General features: G+C 43.6%; 1 protein-coding gene across 1 annotated transcript in view; it reads right to left on the bottom strand.

The window, feature by feature from the left end:
* Window positions 1-1947: 1947 nt before the first annotated feature.
* LOC132834706 (mucin-2-like) overlaps window positions 1948-14098 on the bottom strand; it is a gene marked incomplete at its 5' end in the record, with an annotated part of 42427 nt that continues 30276 nt past the window's right edge. Inside the window, 7 exons of the mRNA XM_060853668.1 lie at window positions 1948-4601; window positions 6679-6768; window positions 6880-7052; window positions 8798-8937; window positions 9608-9666; window positions 12230-12354; window positions 13299-13444. Coding sequence (XP_060709651.1) covers window positions 4578-4601; window positions 6679-6768; window positions 6880-7052; window positions 8798-8937; window positions 9608-9666; window positions 12230-12354; window positions 13299-13444 — 757 coding nt within the window. The remainder of the gene's footprint in view (window positions 4602-6678; window positions 6769-6879; window positions 7053-8797; window positions 8938-9607; window positions 9667-12229; window positions 12355-13298; window positions 13445-14098) is intronic.

The raw sequence follows: 14098 nt of genomic DNA, 5'->3' as shown, positions 1-14098 counted from the left end.
TCACAAAGCTGGTCCCTTTTTTTCCAGAAACTGTTCCTTTTCTCAAGGATACTGTGTCCTTGGTTTTTTTCTCAGAGGGATTATAAACAGGCCGGGCTCTGAAACGGCTGAGCTTGGTACAGAGATGAAAGGCCTTTTTGTTTATATGTAAACAGATGATTCTTTAGGCCAAAGCTTTTATGTTTTTAAAAGTAACCTGTACAAGTCAAGGGGGCATGGCCAACTCTCTAGCTGAGTAGTTCAGTCCAGAACTAGTCAGAGAGTTCAGCAGTGGACTGGGTGAAGAAGGGCTGCTAAACTCTCTCTCCTTCTGCCCTTCTAACTTCGACCTGTAAGCCTCTGTTTCATTTTTAAAGCGTTTAAGGGGTTTGCTTATTGGGACTGTTGTGTACATTCGGAACAGCATAATTAAGTCTAGTATGGATACACTGAGTTCTTTATTCTGTTCTTTGTGTTTCATTATGTAATTTTGTGAATACATTTTTGTATGCTTTAATACCTGCTAGTCAACTTGGCTAACCAACTCTGGGTAATTTTCACTGTTACACTTACCGAGACAAATTGCAAAGTTATGGTCTGGGCTGCCTGCTTAAGAATATATGAATTGGTCTGGCCGAGTCCATAACATTATCCATTATTGGTTTGAGGAATTCTCCCTTTCCCCTGTTGTATTCAATGCAGTTAAAGCTACTCAACAGAAGGAATGGTAGGGACAGTCTGGGGAACCACAATGAAGGCTGGACTGGCAGCATTTGCCATAAACAGCTCACAACTTTGCCAGTCAGAGTTAATGGGGCTAAGTTTTCAATTTGCTAAAAGGTGGGAAGAAATATGCCCAGTGTAGAAACCATCACATCATCCTTCCCATTGCTTAGGACCAGATGGCAAACTGAAAATACAACGTTTAGAATGGAGAACCAGGAGTAATGACAATAAAAAGTCCATTTGCACCCATTGAACTCTGGAGTGAAGGCCAAAAGTTGCAATTTACCCATTTCGATTGGCTGAATGAACTGTGATTTTCATTGGCATTTAACACAGTCCACATTTAATACAGGAACCAACCTGAGATTAGTGAAGCTTGCTTAGACAACATCTAGCCAAGACCTAAAGTGGCATCAAACACACAAAGAAAGTCAGGGTTATCCACTTACAGTCATAGAGATGTACAGCACAGAAACGGACCCTTCGGTCCAACATGTCCATAGAATCCCAACAGTATGGAAACAGGGCCTGAGGACCAACAGGTCCACACTGACCCTTTGAACAGTAACCCACCCAGACCCATTCCTCCAGAATAATACACCTAACCTACACATCCCTGAACACTATGGTCAATTTAGAACAGCCAATTCTAAACTACGCATCTTTGGATTGTGGGAGAAAACTGGAGCACCGAGAGGAAACCCATATAGACAAAGGGAGAATATGAAAACTCCACACAGTCGCCCAAGGTGGGAATTGAACCCTGGTCTGTGGGGCAACAGTGCTAACCACTGAGCCACTGTGCCGACCAGATATCCTAACCTAATCTAGTTCCATTTGCCAGCACTTGACCATATTCCTTTCAGAGAAAGTGAGGACTGCAGATGCTGGAGAACAGAATTCCTGATGAAGGCCTTTTGCCTGAAACGTCGATTCTCCTGCACCTTGGATGATGCCTGACCTGCTGTGCTTTTCCAGCACCACACTCTTGACCCATATCCCTTTAAACCCTTCCTATTCCTATACCCATCCAGATGCCCTTTAGATGCTGTAATTGTACCAGCCTCCACCACTTCCTCTGGCAGCTCATTCCATACACGCACCACCCTCTGCATGAAAAAGTTGCCCCTTAGATCCCTTTTACTTGTTGGATGCAGGTAAACAAATAGGTCAAAGGCTCTGTCATGAAGGAATTCCTTTCCCTCATGACTATGTGAAATGATTATCCATAAACGTCAGCAGTTTGAATTATAAGAAATATTTATTTAATAGTAACGCTTACAAAAAAATACATTATGTCAGAAAAATATCTCTCCTTAGTTGTACATTTGTTTTCAACAAAGCATGTGATAACTAATCTCCTGAATTAAAGGTCTTACATTTTAAAAAATGGCACATTTTCATCATGCTTAGCAGTGCTTGAAACAGTATGAATAAGTGAAAGTCACTACATATATATTGTCCTTCAGAGCAGCTCCCTTAGGAAATACCTGTTTTTTTGCATTGTTTTTTCCATAATCTCATTCATGCTAATACAGGGATATCAGTAGAAAAAGCAGCAGATGTTGTGACAATTTCAATATTCTCATGTTTTATTGTCAATCACATTACTTTCCACAAACTTCGAAGGGTGGTATACATCCACAAAGGTCTTTTTGTACTGTTGAGATAGTTACCGCAGGCTGAGCCCTGATCTTTGTTATGGAAGCATTGTGTTTAATCAGTAGCTAGGTTTTCGGAGGGTGAGCCTTGCTGACAACAGTATGACAAAGGGTTGCATGTTTGGAAAGTTTCAAACAGGATGTCCCACCAAACTTGAGCTACACTCAGCCAAGTTAATTCTAGCTGGCTCCATCCAGTTCAACTTCAAGACTGGTTTCCAACAGTTGTGGCCGGTTTTATTCTGAGCCTGGCAGAGGAGTCGTTCTGTTAAATGCAGGGTTCATGCAACTGAAATCATTAAGGAGTCAAATATCTTTCAGTCACTGAACCCACGTAAATTTTGTCAACTTGTACACCAGAAGGCGATGGCTTAATGTGAATTTCGTAACAAGAAACAATTAGTGTTATCCAGAAATCCAAAGAAGCTTAGATGTCCAGGCGAACCCTGAGCACAGTGATTTCAAATGAAGGCAGCCTAGAATTCTTTCCATGATCAAAACAGAGGCACGTATTAAATTGGAATTACATACCCTGTCTAATCTGAAATATATTTCCATTGATTATATATACATATACACACCCATTTCCCACATCAAAATTAAACATTCTCATCCCTGAATGGCCACTGGTCTTAATAGCTTTACAGTGACTCAAAACAATACATAACAATATGAACAAAAAAATTCTTAAATATCAGCACAATCAAATGCACAAAGTAAATACTCATTATAAAACACAACGTAATTTGTGATGTCTTTTGTAACAAACTGACAGCACTGAAAATTGAGTGTGCCTCATATCATTGGCTCACACATACAGGACACTGGGGCCTTGCAACTGAAATGGAGCATTAGCAATTGGCACAATTGTCTGAGCTTAATTGTTGACCAACTGATGCCCGCGCAAGATGGACAATCCCAGATGGATGCACTGAGCATCTCAATCCATGATGTCTTTGCAAAAAATTGCTCATGCAAAATCTCGGGCTAGGAAGCCTTTTTGTGAATAATTCCACGGACTCTCTGTCCCATCGTTGTGGCTCACTGAAAAATTCAAATGAGTGTTGTGCGGAATAAATGGCCATCTTCACAAGTGGCTAAGCAGAGCGCAGGGAGGAATGAGCATGCTGTTTGGGACTGCTGTAGCCCCGATCACTAAATCCACTTTCTTCACAAACAGCTTGGTTCAAACAGCCTCCCCTCTGATGAGGCCATTTCTGGGGCTTTAGCTTTCTTCTGCGCGCAAAATAAAACAGCAATGCCTGGGGACATTGGGATAACAATAGCAGCAGTGTCATGTGCAAATATACATTTTCAGAGTATTAGGGTTGGTTTGTATTTCAGCTGTCCTTTTATCAAAATTGTGTTGGAGGACACAGCGATTACCTGTGACACAGATCCACTCATTTTCAGTGGAACCAGGGATATTTTTACTCCTAATACTCCCAAAGACTGCAGCTTGGAAATCATCTGCAAGTGAGGGAGAATTCCACCTCTCGTGAACACCATTTCAGCTTGACATATGCAGCTACAAGCCTTCTACTGCTGTATTTGTCCCATCAGCATCTTAAACTCTACACCAATGAACCACCCAGCACATTATTCATTGGCCTCCAGTTACAGTGCTAAGCAAAAGGAACTCTTTTTAAATATGACTACAACTTCACCGAGTACGGGTTACCTTTACTTACATTAATAATATAACAACTGAGGTGAATTAAAGCTTCCCAGTACAAAGCCAGGTTTCTCAAAGTCTCGTGGATTCATCAGAAACATTGTTCACACTGACTCCATTTTTGGCCAGAGAAACTCAAAGGAAGTCATTATTCGCTAGGAGGGAGGAGCGGGGATGGTGGCTGGAGGGGGGAATCTTACAAAATAAACTCACATTTAACACGTAAAGACTAAACTACCAACAAAAAGGGATATTGACCAGGCAGACTCTGCCCTCACAGCCTCATAAAGCATATGCTTTCCACTGTGGTGAATGTGTCCACTGGTTGCCAGGGAAACCACCCACTTCAAGAAGGCAGCCATTTTAAGAATAATTCTGGAGCAGCATGACAGCACACGTGTTTGACAGTTCATGTGTGGCATTGATTTTGTGAGATAATCGTGTTATCAACAGCGTTCTTGTGTTCTTCATAATCCATGTCAGTTAACTTCTCTCGACACAAAGTCCATGTTGTATCACACCTTGACACCCCATCATCACTGGAAGTTGTACGATCGACCCTAATGTGAGACAAATGAATCATTGTTACACCTTTCAATCTGTGTGCAGTTCTGGTCACCGCACTCTATTGAAGCATATGATCACACTGGAGAGGGTGCAGAGGAGATTCCTCAGGATGTAGCTTGGGATGGAAAGTCTCAGTTATGCCAGGATAGGGCTGGGTTCATTTTCCCTGGAGCACAGGAGCCTGAGGGTGGATCTGATTGGAGGTATACTAAGACAGGCATAGACACAGTAGATCGTGAGAATCCTTTCCCCATGGCGGACATGTGGAAGATCAGAGGGCATATGTTTAAGGCAAGGTGCGAACGGTTTAAAATAAATTCCTTTTTCACTCAGAGGGTGGCAGAAACGTGGAAGGCACTGCCTGAGAGGGTGGTAAAAGCAGGTACTCTCGTAACCCAGGTCATCGTAGGCTATTTTCCAAGGGCAGGCAAATGGGAAGAGTGCAATTTGCTGCTTGTTGGTCAGCACACACATGGTGGGCTGAAGGACCTGCTTCTGTACTGTATGACTCTATGTTGAAACCATAAGCTACAGATCAGCTGACGATCTTTTCTAAACAAAGTTAGCAAGATCGATCTCGCCAGCTGAGCAAGACCGAGTTCATTCCAAAGGCAAGGAGATGGATTGAGAGATTACTAAGCTGACCCCATTTGGTCTTAAGCAATAGACAATAGACAATAGGTGCAGGAGTAGGTCATTCAGCCCTTCAAGCCTGCACCGCCATTCAATATGATCATGGCTGATCATTCCTAATCAGTATCCGCTCCCTGCCTTATCTCCATAACCCTTGATTCCACTATCTATGAGAGTTCTATCCAACCCTTTCTTAAATGAATCCAGAGACTGGGCCTCCACTGTCCTCTGGGACAGAGCATTCCACACAGCCACCACTCTCTGGGTGAAGAAGTTTCTCCTCATCTCTGTCCTAAATGGTCTACCCCGTATTTTTAAGCTGTGTCCTCTGGTTCGGCACTCACCCATCAGCGGAAACTGATAGGTTTCCTGCTGCCAGAGTGTCCAATCCTTTCATAATCTTATACGTCTCAATTAGATCCCCTCTCAGTCTTCTAAACTCAAGGGTATACAAGCCCAGTCACTTCAGTCTTTCAGGTAAGGTAATTCCTCCATTCTAGGAATCGACCTCGTGAACCTACGCTGCACTCCCTCAATAGCCAGAATGTCTTTCCTCAAATTTGGAGACCAGAACTGCACACAGTACTCCAGGTGTGGTCTCACCAGGGCCCTGTACAGCTGCAGAAGCACCTCTTTGCTTCTATACTCAATCCCTCTTGTTATGAAGGCCAGCATGCTATTAGCCTTCTTCACTACCTGCTGTACCTGCAGGCTTACCTTCATTGACTGGTGTACAAGAACACCCAGATCTCCAAGAACACCAGCAGGGTGGGGGACTAGTCCCTACAAGCATGCCCTGTATATTAGAATCTTTCAACACAGGAGGCCATTCAGCCTGTCCTATGTATGCTAGTTTTTCGAAGGTGAAATCCTGCTCTCTCACTGTTGTTCTGCAATTTTATCTGTACAAATATATTATTGAATCTGCTCCCACTACCCATCCAAATGACTTTCACACAGTGAGTTTGCATTTTCTTTCATTCATTGATAAATATTCCCAAAATGCGTGGATAATCTATTTGCTACATGATCCTAACTGAAATTGAGTCACTTCAACGAAAAAGAACTGAAAATGTGTTGCTGGTTAAAGTGCAGCAGGTCAGGCAGCATCCAAGGAACAGGAAATTCGACGTTTCGGGCTTCATCAGGAAACGTCTTGTGCCCGAAACGTCAAATTTCCTGTTCCTTGGATGCTGCCTGACCTGCTGCGCATTAACCAGCAACACATTTTCAGCTCTGATCTCCAGCATCTGCAGACCTCACTTTTTATTTCAACGAATAAGTATTGGAAAGTGTTGATGCTTAAAGCTGAGCCAATAGAAGGCAGCTCCCAAGATGGCTCCCATCTACACAATGGCTAGTAGAAATCTGTAAAGAGAAATTTGCATTCTAGACTTAAGGGAGAACCAGAAGGTTTGGGCTAGAGTTGACACTTACACCAAACATTGGAAGTTTCATATCCAACTCATCAGGGCCTTCCAGTCTGAACGCGTTTGCCACTTTGGAACAAAATCCAGTCTTAACAGACTGCAAGAGACAAGGAGAAGACATGGTCAATTTCGATGCTCAGTATTGCAGTGGCTGCTAAGATAGCTGTGTGTACCTCGAGGTCCCAAGCAAATGGTTTTATGGACTTACCACAACGATGAGGATTGGGATTGCAATGATAGCCAACAGACACATCACAATGATTGCAATAGCAAATCCTGGGAAGGCTGTGCCAGGAGGTGGCTGGTTTACTGTGGTGGTTGAAGCAGGGGTGGCCGTGGTTGAGGCAGAGGTGGTCGTGGGTGCAGTGGTGGTGTTAGCACCTGTGAACAGAAAAGAGTTATGTTCAATATACCTGAGTGATTTAACAGATTCCAATCACTCAGATTAATGTATGTGGGCTTCTAACAGCACAAGTAGTATTGTCTGCTTTGCATTTCCACCCAAAAGCCTATTTAAAACAAGTCACCATGATACCTCCAAATGAACATGTCTCCCCTTTTAAACAATAGCTGATGTATATTCATTGCCGATTCGAGGGAATGCACCTGTCATGATCTTCGGCCTGAATAGCAGCCGATAATTGGCTAAGAGATAGGAAACAGTGGGGAGGCACAGATGGAAATATCTCAGCTATACTGGCTCCCTATTAAGCAAATAGCTTGAGTTTAGACTTCTCATCCTCGTTTCCAAATCCCTTCAATGCTACACTGCTCCCTAACGCCGGAATTCTCTCCAGCTTCAGCACCTCTCTGTCTCATTTCCTTCCTTTAGGAAAATAGAAACAGGAGTAGGCCATTCAGCCCATTGATCTATATCACGACCGATCAATTGCTCAATGTCATATTTCCCCTGTATCTTCAAACTTCTGCTCATCATACCACTGCAGGTGACTTAGTATCGTATCTGCTTTATAAAGCTCCTCTGAGACACATTCACTTGTTTTTGATTAGATTAGATTCCCTACAGAATGGAAACAGGCCCTTCAGCCCGACAAGTCCACACCGATCCTCTGAAGGGAACCTACCCAGACCCATTCCCCTACCCTACATTTGCCCCTGACTAATGCACCTAACACTATGGGCAATTCAGCATGGTCAATGAGCGAAACCTGCACATCTTTGGACTATGGAAGGAAACTGGAGCACCCGGAGGAAACCCACATAGGCACACAGAATCGAATCCGGGTCCCTGGTGCCATAAGGCAGCAGTGCTAACCACTGAGCGCTATACAGATACAATTCTTTTTCTGACACATTCCACAGTAGACTTTAACACGTTCTAGACCATTGGCCTGATCCACATCTCAGGCTGTGTTTGCTTTACCCAGTTGAGAAAAGAATGAGCACAAAATTGCATGGACCATGATGAAGCAAACTGGCCCCAGTACCTGTTTGGCCAGTGCGGGTGGCACAGTCTGCCAGATGACTGCCCATGCCATGAGAGTACACCTTCAACTCAGTGAGGGCACGTCTCACACCAAGGAACTGCGAGTACGTACTGGTTGGGCCACAGGTCGAGCACTCATACACATCCCAGGTCTTTCTGTCCCTTTAACAGCACCAGAGAGGACCCTCCAACCACACAGGATCAATGTTGATTTCACCAGTTTCCTCATCTCCCCTCTCCTCACCTCATCCACATCCAACCTTCCAACCTGTTGCCGACCTCTTGAACTGTCCTCCCTGTCCATCTTCCTTTCCACCTAGCCGCTCCACCCTCTGGTCCGACCTATCACCATCACCCCCCCCACCTTCATCGACTCATCACCTTCCCAGCTACCTCCCCCCAGCCCCACCGCCCCCATTTATCTCTCAGCCCCCTTCCACCACCCCCTCATTCCTGATGAAAAGCTTATGCTCGAAACATCGACTCTTCTGCTTCTCGGATACTGCCTAACCGGCTGTGCTTTTCCAGCACCACACATTTTGATTCTGATCTCCAGCATCTGCAGTCCTCACTTTCTCCCACTAGAAAGGGTAGTCAGTCCTTGTTTTCTGACCATAAAGATACTCTATTAAATATCATTTACAAAGAAAAGAAGGTAGCACCTTCATATGTAACCTACCTGTGAGGGTGTTGATGTCCAAGCTTAAATTAGCATTGCTGAATGCGGCAACATTATCGACAAGTTGCTGGATAACATCAGACCGCTGAGTTGTATTAGGAAGGAATATTGCTTGGATATTAGCCACAACAGATCCATTGCTGTACAGTTATAAAGAGAAAGAAAGTTGTTAACAATGTAGTTAAATACAGAATGCAACAAGAATAATTAGATGCAAAACACAATTTGCTTCTCTTATCAATTTAAACTGCTTGCTTTCCCACAGAATCCTTACAGTGTGGAAACAGGCCATTTGGCCCATCAAGACCACACTAACCATTTGATAAGCATCCCACCCGCCACCTACTGTATCCTTGTCACCCTTACAGCTAAGCCACCTGGCTGACTTATTCCTGGACAGTATGGGACAATTGCCAATCCACCTAACCTGCACATCTTTGGACTGTGGGAAGAAACTAGAGCACCCAGAGAGAACCCATGCAGTCATGGGGAGAATGTGCAAACTCCAGGCAGTCAGTCAACGGTGCGATTGAACCCAGGTCCCTGGCACTATACGGTAGCAGTGCTAACCACTGAGTTACCATTCCACCCCTTAACCAAGAGTGGAAACGTGCAAACTTCTTTCATCTGTGCAACGACTAAGAAAAATAATGCCTTACTTCAGCCTGAAAATGCAGATGGATCTGAATGCTCCAAATAACTAGTTCTGGCCGACACAGATAATACCGATCACAAGAAAAGGATCTCACTCTTGTCCAAAATATTCAGCATTTTCTTTCTTTTCAAGACATGAGTAAGATTGGTACTCACCTAAATCCGTTGATTATAACTTCAATGAAGTTTGTATTGTTTTGAAAGATAATGTTCATCTACAACACAAAAAGACAAGAATGAGTGTATTTAAAGAGGTCATGAATCCCTCCCTTCAAATCCAAAACAATCTCTCGCTCCAGATGGAGAGCTCTGTATGAGGGGAGCACCATCTGGACAATTTGGCAATAGGAGTCAAGCTTACACGACACTATCTATGTGAATGTCATTGCTAGAAAACACACATGGGGCTCACAAAGGAACATGTCAAGATGTTGGTGAGGCCACATTTGGTGTACTGAGTGCAATGTATATCCTACTATAGAAATGACGTTATTAAACTAGAAAGAGTGCAGAAAAGATTTACTAGGATGCTACCTGGAGTAGGAGATTAGATTAGATTCTTTACAGTGTGGAAACAGGCCCTTCAGGCTAACAAGTCCATACCATCCCTCTGAAGAGAAACCCACCCAAACCCATTCCCCGACCCTATATTTACCCCTGATGACCTAACACTGTGAGCAATTTAGCATGGCAATTCACCTGACCTGCACATCTTTGGATTGTGGAAGGAAACAAGAGCACCCGGAGGAAACCCACGTAGACACGGGGAGAATGTGCAAACTCCACACAGACAGGTGGGAATTGAACCTAGGAGCCTGGTGCTGTGAGGCAGCAGTACTAACCACGGAGCCACCGTGCCACCCATGCTGTCTGAGTTTTAAGGGAAAGTTAGATAGGCTGGGACTTTTTAGCCTGGAGCACAGGACATGGAGAGGAGATCTTATGGAGGTCTATAAAATGATGAGAGGCATATGTAAGGTCGATAGCCAACAGCTTTTCCCCATGGTAAGGGAGTGTAAAACTAGAGGGAGTAGATTTAAGGGGAGACGGAAAAGATACATGAGGGTCTGGGGGGGCCACGGTTTCACACAGAGTGGTTGGTATCTGGAGCAGGCTGCTAGAGATAGTGATGGAAGTGAGTACAATTTTGTCATTTAGCAAACATTTGGACAGGTTCATGGATGGGATAGGTACGGAGGGATATAGACCAAGCGCAGGCAATTAGGACTAGATTAATTGTGAAAACTGGATGTCATGGACAAGTTGGGCCGAAGGGCCTGTTTCTATACTGTAGACCTCTACGATACGCTAACTCTTGTGGAGAAGGCCAGAACCGCATCAAGAGGTCTGCCCTCCCCAAGTGCCCACTTAAATACTCCTGTGATTCATTAGGTCTACAAAATCATGAAGGGTATAGACAGGGTGGTAGAAATAAGCTTTTTCCCATGGTGAGGGATTCAATAACGAGAGGTCATGGGTTCAAGGTGAGAGGTGAAAAGTTTAAGAGGGATACATGCCACAGAGGGTGGTAGGTGCCTGAAACACATTGCCTGCAGAGGTAGTAGAGGCAGGCACGGTATAGTCATTTAAGGTGCGTCTGGACAGATGCATGAGTAGGTGGGGAGCAGAGGGATACAGAAGTTTAGGAATTGGGTGACAATTTAGACAGTGGATTTGGATCAGCTCAGGCTTGAAGGGCCGAAGGGCCTGTTCCTGGGCTGGAAATCTTCTTTGTTCTTTGTTCATTCCAACATTATCCTTGAATAAAGGAAAAGGGAACACTTCAATGGTGGATGGTGGGATTCCACTGGTAGAGGGCACCGGACCTGGCTTTTCTATCCTAGACTTTGACCGTCCCTGGCCTGAATTCTTAGTGTATGCCCCTGCTGCTTCAAGCCTTACACCAAGAGGACTTGCAAAACGGAGCTCACACAATGGGGAGAGCCATCTCTCTGTTGGTGCCAGAAGTTCGTAATATCACACGTACAGACAATGATAAGAGAGTGCAGTGTTGCTCCTGATGACCCACTGCTGAAGTCATGTAGGACCTCCCACCATTTTCTATCTTGTCTAAAACAGCAAGGTGCCTACTCAGAAAGCTTAGAGGTTGCTCGTGGTACTGTGGCTCCAATGGGAGTTAGCAACTGGCCCTTAACAGGCCAAGGCGCAATTATAATGCTGGTGGGCAAACAACAAATTACGTGTGAACAATGTAACAAGTAAAAATCCTGACTATCTCAACACTGTGCCTGGGTGAGGATTAAATGTTGACCCGCTTTAGCACTGCATTTGTAAACCAACAAATCTTTTAGAGTCAAAACGTGTGTTGCTGGAAAAACACAGCCAGTCAGGCAGCATCCGAGGAGCAGGAGAGTCGACGTTTTGGGCATAAGCTCTTTGTCAGACATACCTGATGAACAGCTTATGCTCGAAACATTGACTCTCAGATGCTGTGTATTTCCAGCATTGCCCTTTTTGACTCTGACCTCCAGTATCGACAGTCCTCACTTTCCCAAATCTTTCTTTTATCCATGTAAATCTGGGAGGGTAATGGGAGGAAAGGTTAGAGATTGACACTCGAACCAGAACTCGATAATATTGTTGGTGCAGTCACCCTTCACATTCCCTGGTTCTGTTTCTTTGTAATAAACTGCCATAATTAATCTCTACACCAAAACACAGCTGGAAAAATGACAATATTATTACTGTTCAAATAACACTCAATGTTTGAAAATTCATTTCATCTTCGCAGTGCCCTGGTCTGAACTGATAACTTACCACGTTTGTCACTGTGGTGCTGAGCTCTATGAACTCAGTACTTGATCTGTTGTTCAGAGCATCATCGAAACTTCGATTTGTAAACCGAAGATCCAGCGTGAACGAGTCAAAGGAAATTATTTCACCTGATGAAAGAAAGAATACTGTACATCAGTTTGAAGATCACACTTGCAGCTCAACCTCTTCCTAGAGAACAAAAATGGTCTTTAATATCGGCAAAATTGTTAACACAAACAGGAAAAGCATTTGAGTGTGTAGAAATTGTCGTGACAGAAGCAAAATGCTCTAGCTTTCACAGTGTCTGATGACAAGTTAAATGAGTGGTGAATACCAACCACAGTGCAAAAATCCTATTTCCTGTTCTAAGCTACTCTGAAAGTGAAATTAGCCCTGCAACTAACCTACTATGTTCTGAAAATTAAATTATACCTCAGCTTATACAAATGATTAAATTACCTGTGACATATTTTTAGGAAACTTGATGGACAGAGGTGCATAAAAGAATATTCAGAAATATATTCCACAGCACTACCTTAAGGCATGAGGCTGCACCTACATCGTGACTGTTGACATGTGAGGATTGAATAGGGCTTGTTGACATAACAATTTACAATAGAGAGACATTAATAGAGAAATGCAACCATAGACTGGGACAAGACAAAATGAAGTTTCTAAAGGAAATGCATGCAAGATTTAATACATCCTCACACTGATCTTGTTAAAATCAAAGATTCAATTTCTTTGTGTTACTTTTAATCATTCTATGATCAAAATGTCCCAAGGTGCTTTGCGGTCATGTCATGTAAAATAGATGATAGGGCAGGTGAGGTCAAGAAATAGGGTTTATGGGATATCTCAAAGGAGAAAAGAGAGGTAGAGAATGAGGGAATTCCATTAGCCCAGAAAACATTCAATTTTTTTTCAGGTCTTTTGGTCTCCTTATGTAACAACAGACTCTAGACTTTAAAAACATTTGCTCTTGCAGATGAAGCAGATTAAGGAGTTTCTGAGTTACATGACGATGTGCTGGACATCAAGACAAAACACATTCATACAAACAGGCACTCACCGTTTACTTGAACAGTGGATCTGATGATATCTAAACCCGAAATGTTAACATTATTAATGATCAGATCTCGCAGGAATATTCGGTTTTCTAGTTTGGTCGTGTTGATCTGGATGAATGCAGTCACCTGTACTTTTGAGGAAGCGTTGCTGGAATAAAAGCAGAAACGTGATAGGCTGCTTGGTTACTAGGCAGATTTCCGCTCGCACAGTCATTTTGGTGAGGTTCACCCTCTTCAAATCAGTCAGCATCAAGACTAGAAGCCTGAGGACCCTGGCATCTGTGAAATGCTTTTTCTACATCTCAGGGAAGCATTTTTATCTCCGTGACATGTAATTAGCGTAGTGCTTTGTTTTTTGCATAGCATATCCATTAGTGTAAAACATGCTTTTGGTTCCATCGCCTGACTTACAATATGAATAGCTCATATGCATCTTTGCCTAAAATTGATATCTTGGTGCAGGATTTATACTTGCGGCTTATTTGGCAACAGTTTAAACTCGGAATTCATTGAATCCCTACAGCACAGAAAGAGGCCCATTGATTCTGCACCTCCCGCTCCGAACAGCATCCCACCCAGACCCTTACCCTATCCCTATTCCAATGGCTTATCCACCTAGTCTGCACATCCCTGGACACTGTGGAGCAATTTACCATGGCCAATCCACCAAACCCACACAATGTTACACTGTGCCAGGAAACGCACACAGACATGGGAAGAGCAAGCAAACCTTACACAGGCAGTCACCCAAGGCTGGAATTGAACCCAAGCCCCTGGCAAAGTGAGGCTGAATGGGCGCTTT

Source organism: Hemiscyllium ocellatum, chromosome 42 (assembly GCF_020745735.1).
Source record: "Hemiscyllium ocellatum isolate sHemOce1 chromosome 42, sHemOce1.pat.X.cur, whole genome shotgun sequence".
Classification (NCBI taxonomy): domain Eukaryota; kingdom Metazoa; phylum Chordata; class Chondrichthyes; order Orectolobiformes; family Hemiscylliidae; genus Hemiscyllium; species Hemiscyllium ocellatum.
This window is presented reverse-complemented; position numbering and strand designations above follow the sequence as displayed.